At 40.2% G+C, this 20,892-nt stretch overlaps 1 protein-coding gene across 1 annotated transcript in view; it reads left to right on the plus strand.

The window, feature by feature from the left end:
* Positions 1–20,541, plus strand: part of LOC124605870 (clumping factor A-like) — a 186,690-nt gene extending 166,149 nt beyond the window's left edge. Inside the window, exons 4-5 of the mRNA XM_047137817.1 lie at positions 2,737–3,019; positions 20,438–20,541. Coding sequence (XP_046993773.1) covers positions 2,737–3,019; positions 20,438–20,541 — 387 coding nt within the window. The remainder of the gene's footprint in view (positions 1–2,736; positions 3,020–20,437) is intronic.
* Positions 20,542–20,892: the final 351 nt, after the last annotated feature.

Raw genomic sequence — 20,892 nt, forward strand, 5'->3', positions numbered from 1 at the left:
CACAGCAGAGCTCTTTGTTCTGTATCAAGCCACGCATTACATTTGGCAACACAGGCTTTTCAATTGTTATCTGCTCCAGTTCTCTCATATCCCTTCAGATCCCCTGTGCTGCACAAGGTCCATCCCTTAGTGCAACTTGTTCAAGAAAGCTTCCACTTGCTCACTCTTTATGGAGCTACTGTGATGTTTATGTGGGTACCTGGTCATGTCGGTCTGATCAGAAACGCAGCTTCTCTTGTTGCTGCCAAGGCAACAGACTACCTCAGCCTGTTAGTTCTTCCATACCGTCTGATGATCTCTGTGTTGCCATCAGTCCGCAGGTGGTACCCTTGGGCATCACCACTGGTCCCCCCTTCATGGGAACAAGCTCCAGCAAAGTCCATCTGCTTGTCATCAGCCTTTGACAGTTTGGCATTTCCTGACAGAATTCCCTTTTTTCAACCACTTATCTTCTCATTTATGTTTGCTGCCTGAGTTATTACCCATTTTAGCGAAAGCTCCACAGGCGGTTGATCCTGTCTTACCTTTAATCTATCGTAGCAATACAGCAAATGACATTTAATATTTAGTTCAGGACCTCTGTTGTCTCTATGGAAAATTTTATGCAACTTTCTCCACAAGGAATTTTTCAGTTTTAACTGTCTCTCTTCTGTAGATTCGACTTAACGTGCACTTACTTTTAACTTCTTTTTTGTCTTAGTTTTCAGATGCTCTGACATGGGTACATATGACCTTAGTTGTTCTTATGCCCTAGAATAAAACAAATAAAACAATCAAAGTGTTAAGAACATACTTGATGGGGTTTCTAAAAACAAATTCAAATTCAAATTGAATTTAATGAAGATTTCAGATGTGGAAACCTTTTGCAGCTTTGACTGGGCTCCCTTTATGAGTGCTGACAGGAAATGCACAATTGGGTTCTTTAGAAGTGAAGCAGTGTTTCTTCATGTATAAGGAACTATTGAACTCAGTGTCCATGACTTGAAGTGAAAACTGAAGTGATTTGTGTAATCTGATATAACAGAACCCTGGACATGGGACAAAAATAGTTAATGTAGCTGATGTAAATCAAATAAAGTAATTCCATTGGCACCTTTTGATCTGTATTTTCAGAACCTTCTTGCCCCTTTGTGGCCATAACTTATGGCTTAAAATCCTTTTACTATAACCATATTTTAGGGGAAGAGTAAAGGAAAAAATATGTGAATGATGTACTTGGCTAAATGACATACATAGATAATTTAAAAGTAAAATAGTTCATAAACTGCAATAAGATATTTGTTCTATTACATTGTAGTGGTAAAATTGAGCAAATTGGAATATATTTTGCAACAAATATTTAATTATCAGTCCTTTGCCTTTTAACAACGACAGTATTCCTGAACAGCCTTGAATTCTCTGCATAACAGTTACTCTTGACACATGCACTGAAGACTAAGTTTATTATAAATCAGCATTGTACTGTAAGTGACAGTTGCATGGCATTAGATTGTTAGCCATCTGCCTCCGGGCCACCCCTCTTACAGACTTTCAGGAAAACCAAGCAGATCTATGCTGATCCATCTTACTTCTTCATCACAATTGGACTTGTAGCAATATAACTGATTTTAATTCTGAATATTGTCTTTTTAATGAATAATATAAGATGATTTGAATTACTAGCACATTAGTAAATCCACAAAACATTAATTCTTACTGCAAAAATGTGTTTAGTTCGTATAAGTTGTTAAGCTTGGATATATTCATTCAATGGTGTCATGTTTCTCTAACTAAGACTCAAGAAATTGAAATTCCTTTTCAAACTTAGTGAAGAGGCAGGACATTGAAAGACAGTAAGTACCATCATATAAAATCAGTGTCTCTGACAGGATTTAGATCTTGTTTTCCTGTCAGCTCTCTCACACTACCAGTTTGTTGTTTTACTCCTCCATTTGGCCTCCTGTCTCTCTTCTGCATTCAGATTCTCATCTGAGATCATGAAAACTTTGTACTGCCTGTCCCAATTTGTCATTGGCATTGACTGAATTTTTAAAGATGATTTCAAAATTTCATTTATATTTACTGATTTAGCCTATATGACGACTGCAGGGTTGTCTTACTGACCTCCAAAGTGGGAGACAGTGCCACTTTCTTCCAAGGTTGTCTTCAGTGTGGCTATTGTGTGAGGATGAACACTGTGAGCAGCAACATACCTTCCAGCAGCAGGTCAAACATGTTCTTTTATGCAGTTCATATTGATGCTCAAGCTAACTGACTATGTGCTAGATTGCCATGTGAAATGTATATTTACATGATGAGCCTCATATGGTTGAATTTTGTTGCAAGAAGAATGAAATAGTCACCTACTGCTCCAGTGTAAACTTAGAGGTGGACTGTGGTGTGTCTTCCAAAATGTGGAGTTTCAATGGAGTAGTTAAAACACTGTAGGATAGAAGAGCTCATGTCAAAGAATTGGATAAGTAGTTCACTGTGACTTTTCATATTAGAGCACAGCATTACACATACACCTAAAATTAACTAGCTTGTCCCCAAGTTGACCTGGAAAGGAAAGTTGCTACTCACCATTAAACAGAGATGCTGAGTTTGAGATAGGCACAACAAAAAGACTGTCAAAAATATAACTGGTTATAGTAGTTACAGGCACTCCTTTTAGGGTATGCAGTACTGTAGTCCAATGTAACACAAATGAATATTGACAAATACTTAACACAGGTTTGTGTATGCTTTTACTTCCAGTTCCAAGAACATCTACCAGCCAGTGCAAGCAGCTGCTTTTTATGCCGTGAAGTGGTGGGAATTACAGGGACTCCCATGACTGCCCTCACCAACACCAGCAGAATTAGCTTCAGCCAGAGGCTGGCTGAAATTATACATATGAGGAACGTAGAAATTGACAGAAAAGGAATGCTCTGTGAAGCATGCTGTTCTGAAATTAATGAGATAGATGAGAAGGAAATGCGAGTAAAGCAGCTTAAGAAATTAATTATACTTCGTGTGCTCGCCAGGGACCCTGATTATGGTAAGCACTGCAGATGTTCCACAAATGAGTCACATTATCTGATTTTTAGTGTTTATGATAATTTTGTCTTGAAACAAATTATTGTGATTTCAGCACATGGGAAAGGGTGGGGAGGGGAATGGTGTGATCATTCTAGTTCAGAGTGGTTTATGGCGGTTATGGAACACTGAGAACCCTGCTATTTTGGTGGAACACCTTGCTTATTTTGAAGGTTAATAAATGTAAAAGACTGAGAATCCTGTTTTATTCAGTGATTACTTCAATTTTCAATTATAACAAACAACATAGAGATCAGAACAAAACAAAAAATCCTTTTGCAGTTTTCCAAAAAGTTTTATTGTTCTGGTATCCTGGTTGGAGACAGTAAGAAAATTATGAAACATGTCCAGTGAAATGTTCTAAACAGCATTACTCTCCTTTGATTTTCATAGCATTTACTCGTGTGCTCCTAAATCCAGAAGTTTAGGTGTAAAGAAAACAAAGTTCACAAGAGATGGCATGCAGTATGGCATCTGAACTACAGAATTCTATATACTGTGCACCTAAATGTGTTAATCATTGGCCTAGTTTTTTGCAACCTTCATCAGAAACAGCTTTGAGGACTCGTGTCTTTGGCACACATTGCAACACACTTCTGTGCTATACTGTTGTTTATTACTTCCGCTATCTCTGAAGGAGCTGTGTCAGTGTGGGTTTTATCACAAATGTGTTGCTTTAAATGAGTGGTTCCTGACTGGAAACAAAATAATGCAGAGCTGTATATGTGGAATGCGTACCTACTAGACGTGATGTTTCCATCGCTAACCAATCAAATTGTACTCTATACTTCACTGATTAGATCCCCCCTATTTACTTCCTCAATGTGTATGCATTGATTCCAGTCTTACTGCTCACTGCATTGGCTGTCCCATGTTGCAGGATTATTTACACATACATGAGAAGACATTGCTGGATGTAGCCAAGCATTATAGACATATTGAATGTCTTCGGAGTGAAACATTATCGAGGCCTGATGAAAGAAATTTGACTTATACTGCAATAGCACATTGAAACAACTGAATAGTGACACATGAAAATTTCTTTTGCACTCTGGGTATCAGTCTGTTTCTTTCCTAACCCAAATCTCCACAGTAGTGTACCCTGTATATTAGCCTTCTTTGCTTGCGGGTCTACTATATTTCTGTGGGATATCTGACATTGCAGTGCATTTGGACTGAAAGGCCAATATTACATCAGGCATGAATATTTATAAAAGTGTGGTGTCTGTTCCTTTGGATGTCTATTTGTTAATTAATTAATTAATTAATTTATTTATTTATTTATTTATTTAGCGTCCAATAGATCACACACGTGATACAGGATTTGTCATTTGATTACACGTAACTCATAACAACACATACACAAAATAAATGGACGAACATAGACAAACAGCCAAACAAATTACATACACATAGTACATAAGTAGTGTACAAGAACTTATTACACAAAAACAAAAGTACGTGCTCATGATAAACAATCACAGACCATGAACTACGCCTTGTACACAAAATGTATTACAGATGATTAACAGATTTTTCATAAGTACCATAATTATGAAGTTGAAAACACAATTAAATTAGTTTAATTTTTTTAAAAAGTAAGTACAGGTTTCAATCCACAGTCTGAGACAGGTCTTTGCTTACTCTAGTAGCATTTTTCCATCAAGTATTTTTTTTTACTTAATGCTTTAATTATTTTTACCTTTCAATTCTTTAATTGCCTAACATGTTTCTGACTTCTAGTTTTTGCTACATAGGGAATGTGGAAGTCTTTACAATGCCTTGTATTGTGATCATGGTAGCTTGAGTTGATTTGGAGATCGCAGTTATTTTTACTGACCATTTCCAGGCATTTAAAGATATATATCAATGGTATTGTCAGTATCTTCAGTTGTCTGAATAAGGGTCTACAGTGAGTTTGTGGTGGGCTGTGTGTCATGATACGAATAGCTCTTTTTTGCATAATAAAAATGTCATTTAGTCTTGACCTGGTTTTCTCCCCAAAAGCTTGTGCCACAGCTAGCAACTGATCGGAAATAACTAAAGTACACCACTCTAATATATTCCTTGCTACATACCTTGGATATTATTCTTAAGGCAAAACATGCTGAGCCAAGTTACTGAGTAATATAAAAACTGTATTCATTCCAGTTAAAATCTTGGTCAATTCGCATTCCCAGAAACTTCGTGGTGCACATTTTTTCTATTTCTTTGCTATCCAGCATAAGGCACATATTTTCCCCTTGTCACTTTCTCCCTTACTGTATAAAGTTCGTTTTCTTTCTATTTAATGTCAGCTTATTTTAATATAACCATGACTGTATGTATGAGCATTTTTTCTGCTGTAGTACACAGTGATTCTTTTTTATCACTAATTATGATACTCGTGTCATCTGCAAATAGTAGAATTTTGGCTGAACTGTCTGGAGCCTGCATATCATTGATATAAACTAGAAATAACAATGGGCCCAGAATGCTGCCCTGAGAAACAACTATTTAAATTTGTTTTGGTTCAGATATGGGTTTAAAATTGTGAAGATTCTTGGATGACCTCAGCTCAACAACTTGTGACCTGTTTTGCAGATAGGATTCAAACCAATTTTTAACGGTACCCCTGATGCATATTGCTTCAAGTTTCCCTAGTAATATTACATTGTTCACAGTATTGAAGGCTTTGGCTAAATCTAGATTAATTCCAACAACCTGTTTATTTGACTCAAAATTTCTTACTATTTCTGTGCAATATGGCTGTTTCTGTACTGTGCCATGTTGACTGTTATTTATTAGTTTATGTTTTTCTAGATATTTTGTAACCCTGATTTTCATAAATTCCTCAAGTATTTTGGAGAAGTATGGGAGGAGAGATATAGGTTGGTAATTTTCTATTTTATGTCTGTCACCATTTTTGTGTAGAGGTATCACTTTAGAGATTTTATTTTATCCGGAAATATCTCTTCACTAAGGGACAAGTTTGCTATGTGCTCTATAGGTTCGACAACACGTGGAGCAATTTTTTAATTATTGATACAGGTACATCATCCAAACCAGAGGACAATTTGGATTTCAAGCATTTAATGACTTTTAGAACTTAATGCTCGTCTGATGGGATTGCCATCATGCTGGTATTTACCATTGGAGACATCACTGTTAATTGTTGCTTAAAGTAAGGGGAATATTAACAAAATAATTGTTTACATTGTTTGCCATGGCGTTTTTTCTATGGGGATATTTTCATTATTTTTAAGATGGATTTCCTGTTCTTTAGTTTGACCCAAATTTTTTTCTTTTTTTTTACCTCATCATTCTGGACTTGTTACTAGCCTGCCTTATTAATCTATCATTACTTAATAATTTTGCTTTTGATATTACTTTGCGGTAAGTCTGTTTGTATGTTCTCACATACTCAACAAACTGCTGATCATGACATGTTTTTAACTTTAAACTTAGTAATATCATGGTTTCACTTGATGTTTTAATTCCGGATGTACTCCACGTCCCTTTGGATCCAGATGATCTGTAACTCAAAAGCTTTTTTGGGAAGCACATTTCAAAGTATGCCATAAAAGTGGAAGCAAATGTATTGTAAGCATCTTTTGTGTTTGTTTGTGCCAAGACCTCTGGCCAAACTGCATTTTTAACATTATTTTTGAACTGATTACAATTTTCAGTAGAGAAAAATCGTTTGTACTCCTTTTTATTTTCCCCTCCTTGGGAGTTGCAGTGAGATTAAAGGTTAGTGCATTATGATCTGATAATCCTATATTCACATTTGTAACTGCAACTTCATGTGTGACCACATTTGAGAAGATGTTATTTATTAGGCTTTCACTGGAATCTGTTGTTCTAGTGGGAGCTGATACGTGGGGAAACAAGTTGAAGCTTTTAGTATGTCTAAAAACTTGTATTTTACTGAACTCTGGACCAATAGATTAATATTAAAGTCACCACAAAGAATTATGGCAGAGTTCTCATTTGAGAAAAATGTCTAGCATTTCTTCCAAATTCTTAAGAGAGACTTCAGTATCTCCAGATGGTGATCTGCAAATTGCTGCAACAATTACTTTCTTTTCTATGATTAATGGTTTAGCCTCATATCTTAACTTAAATTTAAGCTTGGGATTTAGATAAATGCATACACCACCACCTTTGACATTTTGCCTATAGTACTGACTGGCAAGGTTATAATATGTGTGACCAAAAGGACTTAAACTATATCTGTACATTGTATAAGGCTCAGTCACAACTTCTGTGCATGTCTATGACAGGTGGGGTGGGCAGCCTATCAAGTTAGGCTGTGGTCTCCTGATCTCACATTTTGTGCTCGCTTACTCAGTTGTGCAGGACTCTGACACTTGTCTCACTCCTCTGTCAACACAGCTTCCCTTTCATGTCGTTTGTCCCCTAACACTGCAGTCAGGTGTCATGTGGTGTAATTATTTAATACAATGATGTATTATATTCTGTACCTTATCTTCTATACTTCTTCTCAAACTCTGTTATAATTACTTTAAAATTCAAAATTGATGCCTTTGACGCATCACATTTATATAAATAACTTACTATGTCACTTTTGACTTAACAAATTATTTATTCCCTTCATCATCACACTCATGAACTACACTAAAAGATCACCTTCATTCAGTATAAAAGAGACACTCGCAATAATTTTGAAGGTTCCTCTTCTGTGTCTCACAACATACATCAGTTGTTGAAATAACTCCTTCGGCAGCCTATTGCTTTACAGGACAGTGTGGTGACCCCACAGAATACTTATTTTAACACATGTAGTTTGGCACCCAAAGCTGCTGCGATAGCTGTACAGTGCTGAAGGTGCATATTGTCCCCTGATGTAAGTCACCACACACAAAATAGAAATAACACTAATGAACAATATCTGTACGTTTATGTTTGACATGTTGTTTTCTATTGCTCTTTTCATAATGTGTACACAAAACTTCTTTCAAAATGGCATTCATTGATAAGAAGTCATTGATATGTGCATCTCTCCTCTGGAGTGGTACATACAAGCACAGTCTGTGAACATGGTGCCCAGTGAACACAGTCCAAAGTTTTTTAAATTTTTTTTCCTATATGCCATGAATGTGGATTTCTTTTTGTAACTATGGCTTCTGAGATTGGTTATAGCCTCAGTACATCATTGTCCATGATAAAATACGCAAATTTACCCTCAATCGCAGCCATAATTTAAGAGCATGTCACTAAAGTGAACATAAAGTGCTTGAAAGATGTTTTCTCTCTGTGTGTACAATAGTATCCAGTGCAGAACAACAGCGGCTACGGTCACCAGAGGCTGGACCCATTACTGCAGGTGCAGCGAAGTCACCTGGTGAGTAAGAGTAAGAGCCCACTGTGCGAGGCTTACATTCCTGCTCTGTACACTAGAGAATCAAATGTATCTGGACACCTATTAGTGGACATTCAGATTTTGTGTTCTCCTTTGAGGACTTGAACTCTTCTGGGGACACTTTGACATTTCGAAATCTCTGTGGGTGGATGCCATCCCATTCTTCCTAGATAGCTGATACCAGACAAGGTAGAAATATTGGACACAGGGTATGGAGTGAAAATGCCATTTATAACTAATCCCTAAGACGATCCATTGCTTTCAGGTTGGAACATCGGCAGGCAAGCCTTCTTCAGGAATGCCACTGGTTATAAGCCTTTGCCTAACAATGCTGATCCATGAGAGGTACAAGTGTTGAGCTGATCAAATCGGTCGTTGTCTGTGAATTGTTCCTCTGCTGTGTATTGTACACAATACTGTCAAATATGTACTTACCCTTCTGCATTTATCATATCCTGAAGTACAATAAGGGGAGAACAAGTTAAAGAGGAGAAATTGCATATTGTTACACTGCCTGCTCTGCACTGCATTGTTGGCAGTAGAGGTAATGGCAGGTAATGTTCACTTAGTAGTCACCACATCCAAATTCTTCCGTCAGACACCCCACAGAGTATAGCACTGTTTGTCACTCCAAATCTCGTTTCCACTCATCCACTCACCAGCAGTCATAGGTGTTTATGCTACAGTCAGTGTGACTTTATGTTGAACAGAAATATGTTGTTTCCAGAAGCTGCTCAGCCATTGTAACCAGTTTTTCTAACTCCCTGTACACAGCCATTTCCTTAGCGGGCTCCTAGCTGCACTTCAAAACTGAAGAGTGACTGCAGCAGCTAACTGCAAGCTGGTTTTTACTATTTCCTACCACAATGATAGAAGCACTTGTCCATCAGCATACTGTGTGTGCCTGGACTTCATGTAGCATTGGTTGTTCCTTCACATTTTCACTTAACTGTCACATCGCTGACAGCTGACTTGGGCAAGTTTGGAAGGGCTGAAATGCATTCCTGTGTTAATTATTCAGGTGTAATGCAAAGAAAAGTCCATGTTCAGTGTACTCAGATCCCTGACTGATGAATTCTGCTTACAAAACAGTATTACCTGCCACTTCTTATAATATACATGATGGCAGTATCTGTTCCCGTAAGAACAATTACCCTAGATGACCATGCAGCTTTGCTAGAAATGAAATGATAATTAAATGGACACCCTAGCTGAAAACAGGCGGTCATGTACTTCATTGGGGACATGTTGAAAATGTGTGTCCCGACCTGGACTCATTCCCGGGATCGTCTGTTTACATGGCAGACGCTCTATCCATCTGAGCCACCGCGGGCACGGAGGATAGTGCGTCTGCAGGGACTTATCCCTTGCACACTCCCCGTGAGATCCACATTCCCAACATATCCACACCACTACATTCGTAGTGTGCGTAACAGATGTTTGCTGATCATACTCATTACTTGTGGCAGATTAATCTACCAAGTCCCGTTCGAGTTTGGGCATATCGTGTGCGTTCGCACAAGAAGGTCAATGTCCGGGAAGCCGTATTTTAACTATATATGATGGTAGTATCTGTTCTTGAAAGAACAATTACCTTGGATGACCATGCAGCTTTGCTAGAAATGAAATGGTAATTAAATGGATCGAGCGTCTGCCATGTAAGCAGAAGATCCCGGGTTCGAGTCCCGGTCGGGCCACACATTTTCAACATTTCCCCAACGAAGTACATCACCGCCTGTTTGCAGCTAGGGTGTCCATTTAATTATCATTTCACTTCCTATAATAGTAGATCCACCTCTCATTGAATTAAAATGCTCAGTTGCACGTTACATAAGGGTGCCCAGGTATTTTGATTGGATAGTGGGTTTATAGTTCTTATCTATGTGATTTCTGCAACCCCTTAGTCAGTCCACCATTCACAATTGAATTAGAATCCAGAAATCACAATATATTTTATTATATTTATGTTTTTGAATATTGAGGACTTTGATTTGGGGCGAGTATTTACTGACTTACAGAAATACAAAGTTTGCCTATATAGCTGTGGAAACGTGTGTGCTGAGAATTACAGGGAGGGAAAAGGAAACAGAAAAATGGACAGGGAACAGGCAGGAGTAGGAGACGTAGTGGGGAGGTAGTGGAGATGAGTGATAAATGTAGTGATGGAGTGAGTGACAGATAGGATAAGACAATTACATGCTCCTATCCTAGAGAGGTGAGTGGGGGGAACATTGAGGTGACAGTCTGGTGAGAGGCATTGAGTGGATATCAGGCTACATGGACTACAAGCTGCAATGCCTGTAGCTTGAGACCAGAATACCAGGAGAAGCCAGGGAAGAGGCTTAATCAAACAGTGGGACTCCAATGAATGAATGAATGATGTGAGTAGAAGAAACAGAGGATGATTTGTATTTCAAAACTGAACCTTTTTGTACAACCTATTATGGTAGTAACTTAAATGGAAATATTTGGGTGTGAATCTAGTTTATAAATGGTCATAGCTGATGCGTTCAGTACTACCATAAGTTATTTGATACTAACATTTTCAGGGGCTCCCTTAACCTTTCTGTGGTCAATCAGACATAAAGGTCCTGCCAAAATGTTTGTTTCAGAATCTGCATAACCATAGGAATGTCCCATTTCATTGTGTACTGTGATCTGTTGTTCAGTTTATGTACAATTAGAACCCAGAAGCTGACAGGTGATGCTAGAATGTGTTTTTTTCTTTGTTGGTACAGACGTGAGTACAGTATGTTTTATAGAAGGAGCTTCCTATCTTTGGCTTAATTGTGGATGGCAAAGACAGTGTAGATATTATTTATCTTTGTTACATTATTTGCTAGGTATATACTATTTGACATATATTTTCACTGATAACTCATTCTTGAAGAAAACTGATGTCTGTGCCTTGTAACTAAAATTAATGCATGTCTTTATTAATGAAAATCATATCAAAATCGTAACTGTAGTTGGAAATCTACCACCACAAATGTACAGATACTGTTCTCTTGATGTACTGTTTTTCTTCTTTCTCATGAGATAGTGTACTGGAGACATTTGTTTTCTTTTCCTTATTTTGTGTTGAATGTCTCTGTAGTTTCTTGGAATTAATTGTTTACAATTATTTATGGAGCTGTCTTTTGAATTATGGATAGGGTGGTTATGAAGAATCCAGTCAGCAGAAATAAGGTTTCTATGATCTACTTTATAACATATGAAAGCTGATCACCTCTGAAATGAAGGTGCTGGGAGTGTATAGTAGAGTGAAAACAACTGAAGCATGTGGGATGAATGTGTCAATGCTTTTGGAGAGAATGGCTGATAATACAGTATCACTTCCTCTTCACTAGATTTGTCTCTGGTGCCAGTACCTTTGTTCATAAAATACACTCCTGGAAATTGAAATAAGAACACCGTGAATTCATTGTCCCAGGAAGGGGGAACTTTATTGACACATTCCTGGGGTCAGATACATCACATGATCACACTGACAGAACCACAGGCACATACACAGGCAACAGAGCATGCACAATGTCGGCACTAGTACAGTGTATATCCACCATTCGCAGCAATGCAGGCTGCTATTCTCCCATGGAGATGATCGTAGAGATGCTGGATGTAGTCCTGTGGAACGGCTTGCCATGCCATTTCCAGCTGGCGCCTCAGTTGGACCCGCGTTCGTGCTGGACATGCAGACCACGTGAGACGAAGCTTCATCCAGTCCCAAACATGCTCAATGGGGAACAGATCCGGAGATCTTGCTGGCCAGGGTAGTTGACTTACACCTTCTAGAGCACGTTGGGTGGCACGGGATACATGCGGACGTGCATTGTCCTGTTGGAACAGCAAGTTCCCTTGCCGGTCTAGAAATGGTAGAACGATGGGTTCGATGACGGTTTGGATGTACCGTGCACTATTCAGTGTCCCCTCGACGATCACCAGTGGTGTACCGCCAGTGTAGGAGATTGCTCCCCACACCATGATGCCGGGTGTTGGCCCTGTGTGCCTCGGTCGTATGCAGTCCTGATTGTGGCGCTCGCCTGCACGGCGCCAAACACGCATACGACCATCATTGGCACCAAGGCAGAAGCGACTCACATCGCTGAAGACGACACGTCTCCATTCGTCCCTCCATTCACGCCTGTCGCGGCACCACTGGAGGCGGGCTGCACGATGTTGGGGCATGAGCGGAAGACGGCCTAACGGTGTGCGGGACCGTAGCCCAGCTTCATGCAGACGGTTGCGAATGGTCCTCGCCGATACCCCAGGAGCAACAGTGTCTCTAATTTGCTGGGAAGTGGCGGTGCGGTCCCCTACGGCACTGCATAGGATCCTACGGTCTTGGCGTGTATCCGTGCGTCGCTGCGGTCCGGTCCCAGGTCGACGGGCACGTGCATCTTCCGCCGACCACTGGCGACAACATCAATGTACTGTGGAGACCTCACGCCCCACGTGTTGAGCAATTCGGTGATACGTCCACCCGGCCTCCCGCATGCCCACTATACGCCCTCGCTCAGAGTCCATCAACTGCACATACGGTTCACGTCCACGCTGTCGCGGCATGCTACCAGTGTTAAAGACTGCGATGGAGCTCCGTTTGCCACGGCAAACTGGCTGACACTGACGGCGGCGGTGCACAAATGCTGCGCAGATAGCGCCATTTGACGGTAAACACCGCGGTTCCTAGTGTGTCCGCTGTGCTGTGCATGTGATCATTGCTTGTACAGCCCTCTCGCAGTGTCTGGAGGAAGTATGGTGAGTCTGACACACCGGTGTCAATGTGTTCTTTTTTCCATGTCCAGGAGTGTATTTCCCATCAAGACTTTCACTACAGTTTGATCCCAGACCAATCTGTTCGTCTTTCTGCCTCACCTCTCTACAGGGAGTCCAGCAGGGAGCTGCCTTGCCCCATCTGCCACCCACACTCGTGGTCATATGTCCCACCTAATGTGGATGATCCATGCACAAGGAGAGAGATGTGCTCAGGTAGCCATGAACATTAGAACATCATTGCAACACAGAAGGCACATGATAATGTTGGGCAAGTGAAACAGCTTCCTAGTGCAAGCAACATAAAAATACTCCTGATATGCTGTAAGGTTGTCACTAATATGAGCTAAGCTGAGCACTGCAAGCTGCACTGATGATGTCCTAGATTCCAATGTTGCTGTGCTCAGAGGAAAAGTTTTGACTGTAACAGCAGCCAAAAGTATGAACTGTCATCCCCATGGAGGAGATGGCAGTGTCAACCATGAGGCACACACCTGGAAGAAAAATACAGAAATTGGGCCAAGACATCAGTAAGGAGGTATGATGATGTGGAATGGTGCAGGCAGAAAGATACCAGGATGAAAGAAAGAAGTGCCACAAGGCATTTGAACACGGAGCAAAACCATTCAACCACTATGCAGAAGCACTTGAACACAGAGATGAAGGCTACCTAATGGATCACAAGACACTGGTAAAAAGCTTCCAGAGACAAAAAAGGAATTATAAAAGCACAAGAAGAGAGATGTTCCTGAGTGGGCAAGAGGAAGAGTGTTTCATTGTGGCACAGATGGTACATGCCAACATGAAGCAAATGAAACAACTTTCTGATGAAGGCAAGGAAGAGAATGCCATGATGCATGAAAAGATTGCTACTAATATGAAAACTATTCTTGAAGCTTCCAGTTGAGCACTCTGTCTGTAACAACTGACAAACACTGCTGTAGGTAGCACTGGCAATGCCAATATTGTGGGCTGCATTCTTATTAATATAGTCATGCATTCCAAAGTAGATAGTTGATGTCGAGTCTGGAACTTGGGTTGGCTAGTGAGCCACTGCACATTCCCCTACAATGGCTATGTAGTGGAGAAATACTGTTAAGTTGTGCAGTGTCGCATGGCTCCAGGGTGGAAACCGTGCAGTGGCTGTCATTGGCAAGATCCGCTGCACTGAGGGTGAGTTTCAGTTTCAAGCCTGTTCAGATGCCAGCAACTGACATACCTCTGTTCTGTGGCATAAGGCAGAATTGTAAAACACCAGCCAGATGCTACTCCACCCACTTCCACCTCATTCCTATTATGTCTCCTAATCCATCCTGTTCCCATACGCATCAGATTTTCTTTCTGTCTCACCTCTACAAAAAATCCACCTGAGAAATAATCTGCCTCACCTGCCACTCATTCTCCTCACTACTTGTACCCATCTGTAAGTAAAGAAAGGAGTGTTACATTGAATGTGTTTGATGTGGCATTATTACTGCACAAACAGCAAAAATGTGGTAAGTGATAAACATTTTTGCTATTACTTTCTGTGGGGTATCTGTGAGAGAAATTCATCATAATTTAAAATTATGGTGAAGTTTTCTGCAAAACACCAAGTGCTCTCATTGCCAAATACTGGATGAATATGTCGGTACATGAATGCAATTAGTGAAGGTGCATAAACAAGCTTACACACAGTTCCTAAATGTTAAACGTGACACTGTGTTAACTGTGTTAACTGTGTAACATAAGATTGTATGTTTTATTAAGCAGATTTTAAAATTTGATCAATAATTATGTGAAATGATGACAATAAACATTTATTTGTCCCTGCCAGTCTTCAGATAGCAAGCGTGCAACCGGAATAAAGTTCTGGCTTTCTGGAACTCGGTAATATTGATGGTTGTTTATAATTGAGTAGATTAGATGCTCAATTATACACTGATCCGTACTTTTTCTAAAAGATAGAAACAATTGATTCTGTTCTTTATCAGGTCATGTTGAAACACACTTAGTTTATCACTAGTTTGTTTTACTTGTGCAGATAAAGTATTTATTATATTAACACGCAAATTCTTTTTTTGTCAATCAGGCCCTGCTGAGGAGGAAGGCACGCGCCCCATCGCTAAGGTGAGTGAAAGTAGTGGATGCACGTATGAGACTGGCAGAGCAAGTGTGATTTTCACCAGTAGCATATAAAGTTTGGTTCTGTGGCATGTAATGAACCCCACACTGCTTCCTGTCCTCCTCCCAGGGTGAGGACATATTTCATCAGCTCAGGGCTTTGAACCGTTAAAATACTTCCTCCTATTCTGAGCTACTCTGCACACTACCAACTTGCTTAATCAAATAAACTCCTTTATTAATATCCTATTCATCTCCATTTCAGTCTCATTGCATCTCCCATGGCAGTCTGTTTCCTGACATCACAAACTTTGCAACTTCTTTAGCACTGTTAACTGAAATGCTATCTCAAGTCTAAATTACTTGCTAAATGAACCAAAAAATATCTCAAAGACCACTCATATACTGGCTCTTAATTTAAAACAATAAACTCTCTTTAATTATTAATGTCAAGTCATGTGTCATTGGTTAGTGTACAGAATCTTACTGACAGCTCGACTTCATCTTCGTTCTCCTGATGTAATGGCAGTTGTCATGATGCTGACAGTTCTAGGGGGAAGGCACATTGCTGAACAAGAATGAGACAGCAAGGAATAAACCCATGGACTGGTTGTTTGTGTTGCCATCATCATTTGTGAAAGTGGCATGGCTGGACCATGTAAAATTTGGGGATTCGTGTGGATGCTGATAACCACACCATTGAGTGCCCCCTAACCAGGTATCATCATCATCATGATAGAATAAAACACTGAAATCATCATGAACTGTGAAGAACGATAAACTAATTATCGTTATCCCATCCTGCAGATATGCTGCATCAATCTCCACTAGATTTTGTGTGTTGTGGTTGGCAGGTGTTACTAGAGGAGGCCAAAATGCATGCGTTTTAACTCACGCAGGCTGGCGTGAGGTCTGGAACAGGACAAGGAAATTAGAATTTAGAAAAACTGACTTAGCTGGTGGAATACTTAACTTTAATCCATTAATGATGAACGTCTGTTTTGATGGTACATGATTCACAATATCAATAGTAACTGATATGGGCCACTTGCTAGGTCGTAGCAAATGAGGTAGCTGAAGGCTATGCTAAACTATCGTCTCGGCAAATGAGAGCGTATTTTGTCAGTGAACCATCACTACAAAGACGGTTGTACAGCTGGGGTGAGTGCTAGGAAGTCTCTCTAGACCTGCCGTGTGGTGGCGCTCGGTCTGCAATCACTGATAGTGGCGACACGTGGGTCCGACGTATACTACCGGACCGCGGCCGATTTAAAGGCTACCACCTAGCAAGTGTGGTGTCTGGCAGTGACACCACATTATGCACAACAGAGAAGGGTATAAAAGTTTAAAGCCATCATTTGAATTTAAAAAAAATAATAATCACTTTGTGGTGGTGACCATTGTTCATCGGTACTATAGACATTGTGAGATGTACACCTTTACCAAAGCGATGTGTTACACCATAGTTGATACTCATTAAACATGACAATAAATATTCCTTAAAATTGACACTTATCACTTACTGTTGTCTAAAATGCTTACTGATTGCAGTTGGGAACTGAGATTTCTCCATTTTTGAGCAAATATCACAAACACAAATGACAGGTACTCGCAATTGCAAACACATTTCAAAGTACCTTTCTAGAATGATATCAGACTCATTCTCCTTCATACATTCATGGCCTATCAAACTTCCTAAACTCTTCTGAAAATACTTTCCTGCTTGTGAAATAACTACCAAGTAAACTACTTTGAGAGGTATACTTGTCATAGTGTTTGTTATGTTTGACACGTGTTGATTAGTAATTCAATAAAACTACCTTAGTGTACTTAAGCACGTGCATCACAAATTGTGCAGTGTGATTTCAAAGTAACTGTTTAGTTACTTTTGTCATTAGGGATTTGCTTTCAGTAACATTAATATAGGTCTCTGGTATATTAAACAGAATTGAATGATCATTCTTGTGATCTTTCAGATCTTGCATTGACTTACTTGCCAGCTCCCATGACCATGGCAAACAGTCCTTTATCCAGTAAGTGGTTTCTTTTTCATACATCTTGTTGTTTAGGACCAATATGTGGCACAAATCATAAAGGTCAGGAATGTGTCAGATAAAATAAAATGTTTAAGAAACCAAAAAAGAGGAGCCATAAGTTTATGTAAATGCAGTCAAGAATGTAACACAGGAATGGCCGCTGAGGTGCCACCTCTCCATCTCTTTCCTCCTCCTCCTCTTTCCTAATCATGACATTATTCCAATGGAATATTAGTGGCCTTCAATCCAAAAAGATGACTTGCGGCTGCTCTTGGAATCGCAGCCTCTGCTAGTTCTCTGCCTGCAGGAAACAAAATTGCATCCTCCTGACTGATTTGAGCTTTTGTATTTCTTCCCAGTCTGCTTTGACTCCCTCTCTCCAAAGATGGCATTCCATATCGTAGGAGGAGAGAGGGGAGTCATGCTGCTCATATGGAAGGACGTTCAAAGTCAACATTTCTCCCTGACTACCCAGCTTGAAGCTATTCCTGTCCGCGTTTTACATTCCTCTCCTGAACTTTTCCATATGTACTGTTTACATCCCTCAGTCATTCCGTGTCATGGACACTCTTCATCCAGCTTACTGGCCAACTCCCTCACCCCTTTCTGCTGCTCGTTGACTGTAATGCACACCATTCTCTTTGGAAATCTCCCAGAACCTGACAGAGAGGTGCCCTCTAGGCTGAACTTCTGTCACCTTAACCTCATTTGCCTTATCGTGGGAGTACCCATCTTCCTTTTAACTACATGCACTCCTACCCATATCTGGAAATCTCCTGCACTGCCCAATTTGCCCATCATCTCATCACTGTCTCTAGTACGTACTCGAGCAACCATTTACCATTTGCTATCCATTTTCTGACTCCTACCCCACATATATGCACACCCAAATGGCAACTTTCTAGGGATGACTCGAGATTTACTGTTCCCTGGCACCCTTTGAGTAACATAATTTCTCCAGTTGTGATGGCCAGGTAGAGTATCTTACAAATTCCATCATTACCACCACACAATATTCCATTCTCGCCCTTCATCTTTACTGTGCCATGTCGCAGTGCCTTGATTGACTGAGCTGTGTTGTGACTCAACTCACATGCAGAGATGTGTTCTCCATGTTTTTCACCATCATTCTATGATGGCAAACTGCATTCATTATGAACAGTTGCATGCACAGTGTCATTGCACCCTTCAGGATAGCAAAAATCTAGCTAGATTTCCTTAACTAGTTCTTCTAACAGTTCCACTACCTCATCTGTTGTATGGGCCCTGCAGGACCAAGATCCATTGGGCTGCTATTCTGCGGAGATTTCAAGCTCCACCCACTATCATTCTGCCTTCCTCCACCAGAAACAAGTGGAGGAGGCTTGGGTAGTACCCTTATTTTGGCAGATTAGCGAGTGCTACAAGCTGCCTTTAGTATGAGGGGGCGAGAACTTGCTCTCACTTCCTATCGATCCTCCAACACAGTGCTGGACGATGTTTGCATTCAGATGTTCCTAAACCTTCCTTTTGTGGGCAAGCACTTGCTCTTTCTTATGTACAACTGCATCTGGGCAGAGGGCGCCGTTTACCAGATGCCAGCATAAAGACAGTCATTCCCATACCCATACCCAAGCCCAGTACGGAAAAATACCTTCCTTCTAGTTACTGCCCCATTTCTCCCACAAGCTGTGTTTGCAAACTGATGAAACATGTAATTCATGCCTGGCTGGTATAGTGACTAGAGTGTGGCAATTCACTGACCACTGTACTGTGCGGATTTTGATCAGGCCGTCCTGCAGCTGACCATCTCATCACTTTGTCAACGTGTGTCGCGAATGGTTTTCTGTGGATATATCAGACACTGCCAGTGTTTTTAAATTTGCAGAATGCCTGAAACACCTTCTGAAGGATGGGTATTCTTGATCTCTCTACATGTGGCACTTCTGAGGCCACATGCCCCATGTCCTTCAGGTATTTTTAAAGTATTGATTTTTCAAGGAATGTTGGTACTGCCTTGTCAGACACCTTTACCAGGAAGTTGGTGTGCCTCAGGGTACTGTTTTGAGTGTGACCCTCTTTGCTATTGCCTTTAACCTTATTATGTCCTGTCTCCTGCAGGTCATCTCCAGCAATCTACTGTTGCTCACTTCTACCCTGTTACCCTCCCACACCTTGTCCCAGCCTCCTCCTTACCCCCACGTGATTGCCTGTTTAATCATGTGCAACTGCTCGCAGCCTGGCTTCAGCTGCCAGAGTGTGTGATCACGTGTGTGAGAGTTGCATTTGCGTGAGTATGTGAGTGTATGTTATCTATATATAACAGAGGCCTTGTTCACTGAGAGCTCACTTTCTTACAGTTTTTTTCTTTTTTTTTTTTTTGTCGTGCCTGTGTGCTTTCCATGGTATTGTTAAATTCATTTCTGAAGAATTGTGATGGCTCGAGGCATTGAGGTGCTGAGGTAGGGGTCAGTGTACACTCATCAGCAAACAAACAATTGTGCCATATTAGACAAAAGCCTGGAAAGATCAGACCATTTGGCAATAGTGCCATAAAAACCAGACCAGGGATTGATCTCGGGGAGATGAGTGTCATTGGTGTGGTAAATGTGAGGTGTCTGATACTAACTCAGTATTCATGCTAGTGATCGCTTACTTAACTGCATAGGTTATGGACCTGACTCTCGGAAGGTTCAAATGACTGACATAAGCACACTCTTAGCCTTAGTATATTTATTGGCATTCAGATTCTAAGTGCTCACTGTCTACCATTCAAGCAACTAAGAATGGAAGACCAGTTTTACCAACAAGTTTTTTGTTTTCCACTGCCACTCATATTCTTCATTTTGCAGCTTGAAAATATATCTCTGCATGATTTAGAATGAAGGTTATGGCCTCAAAATTACCTGCTCTTCCCAAATCCATTCTCCATGGTGAAATGATAGAAGCATTGCACGGTAACTTGAAGGTGCAGAGTTCAAAGCTACACATTTCCATTTTTTAATTGTTTTTGCAAATTCACTAGAAAGAGAGACAGATTTTTTTGACATTTATGCAAATAATGGAATTGTGTGTCTGAGTAATGAAATAGCTGCTCTTGTTGTGTATGGGCTTCACTCTGTTTCAGATACATTTATTAAACTACCTGTAGCTAAAGTCATTAAAGTTATAATGTTTTATGATAGAGAAAATAACCAACAACAAAAGCAACATTTGAAGAGCTCTTCTTAAAAGACAGAATGAAACATGATACCTTTAACAGTTCATGATAAGAAATATTACACACTACTGCAACCACACTTAATACTTACCATCCTTAAATGTTTAAAGCAGTGGTTAAAATTTCCCAGAGTACTTTGACAAAGTGTGAACAAATAATGATGTACTTTTGCACCTACATACAGCCATTAAAGCTCTAATGAATGGGCAGGCAGCATTATCAAATTAGTTATCAACATTACTGGGTCAGCTACTTGTCAGAGAATATTAACTATAATCTATTAGATCTATTATGAACTACCAGAAAAAAGAATGCCAACAATTAAGCTTCCAGATGCATTTGAACTTGGATGCTGGCATCTT

Source organism: Schistocerca americana, chromosome 3 (assembly GCF_021461395.2).
Source record: "Schistocerca americana isolate TAMUIC-IGC-003095 chromosome 3, iqSchAmer2.1, whole genome shotgun sequence".
NCBI lineage: Eukaryota > Metazoa > Arthropoda > Insecta > Orthoptera > Acrididae > Schistocerca > Schistocerca americana.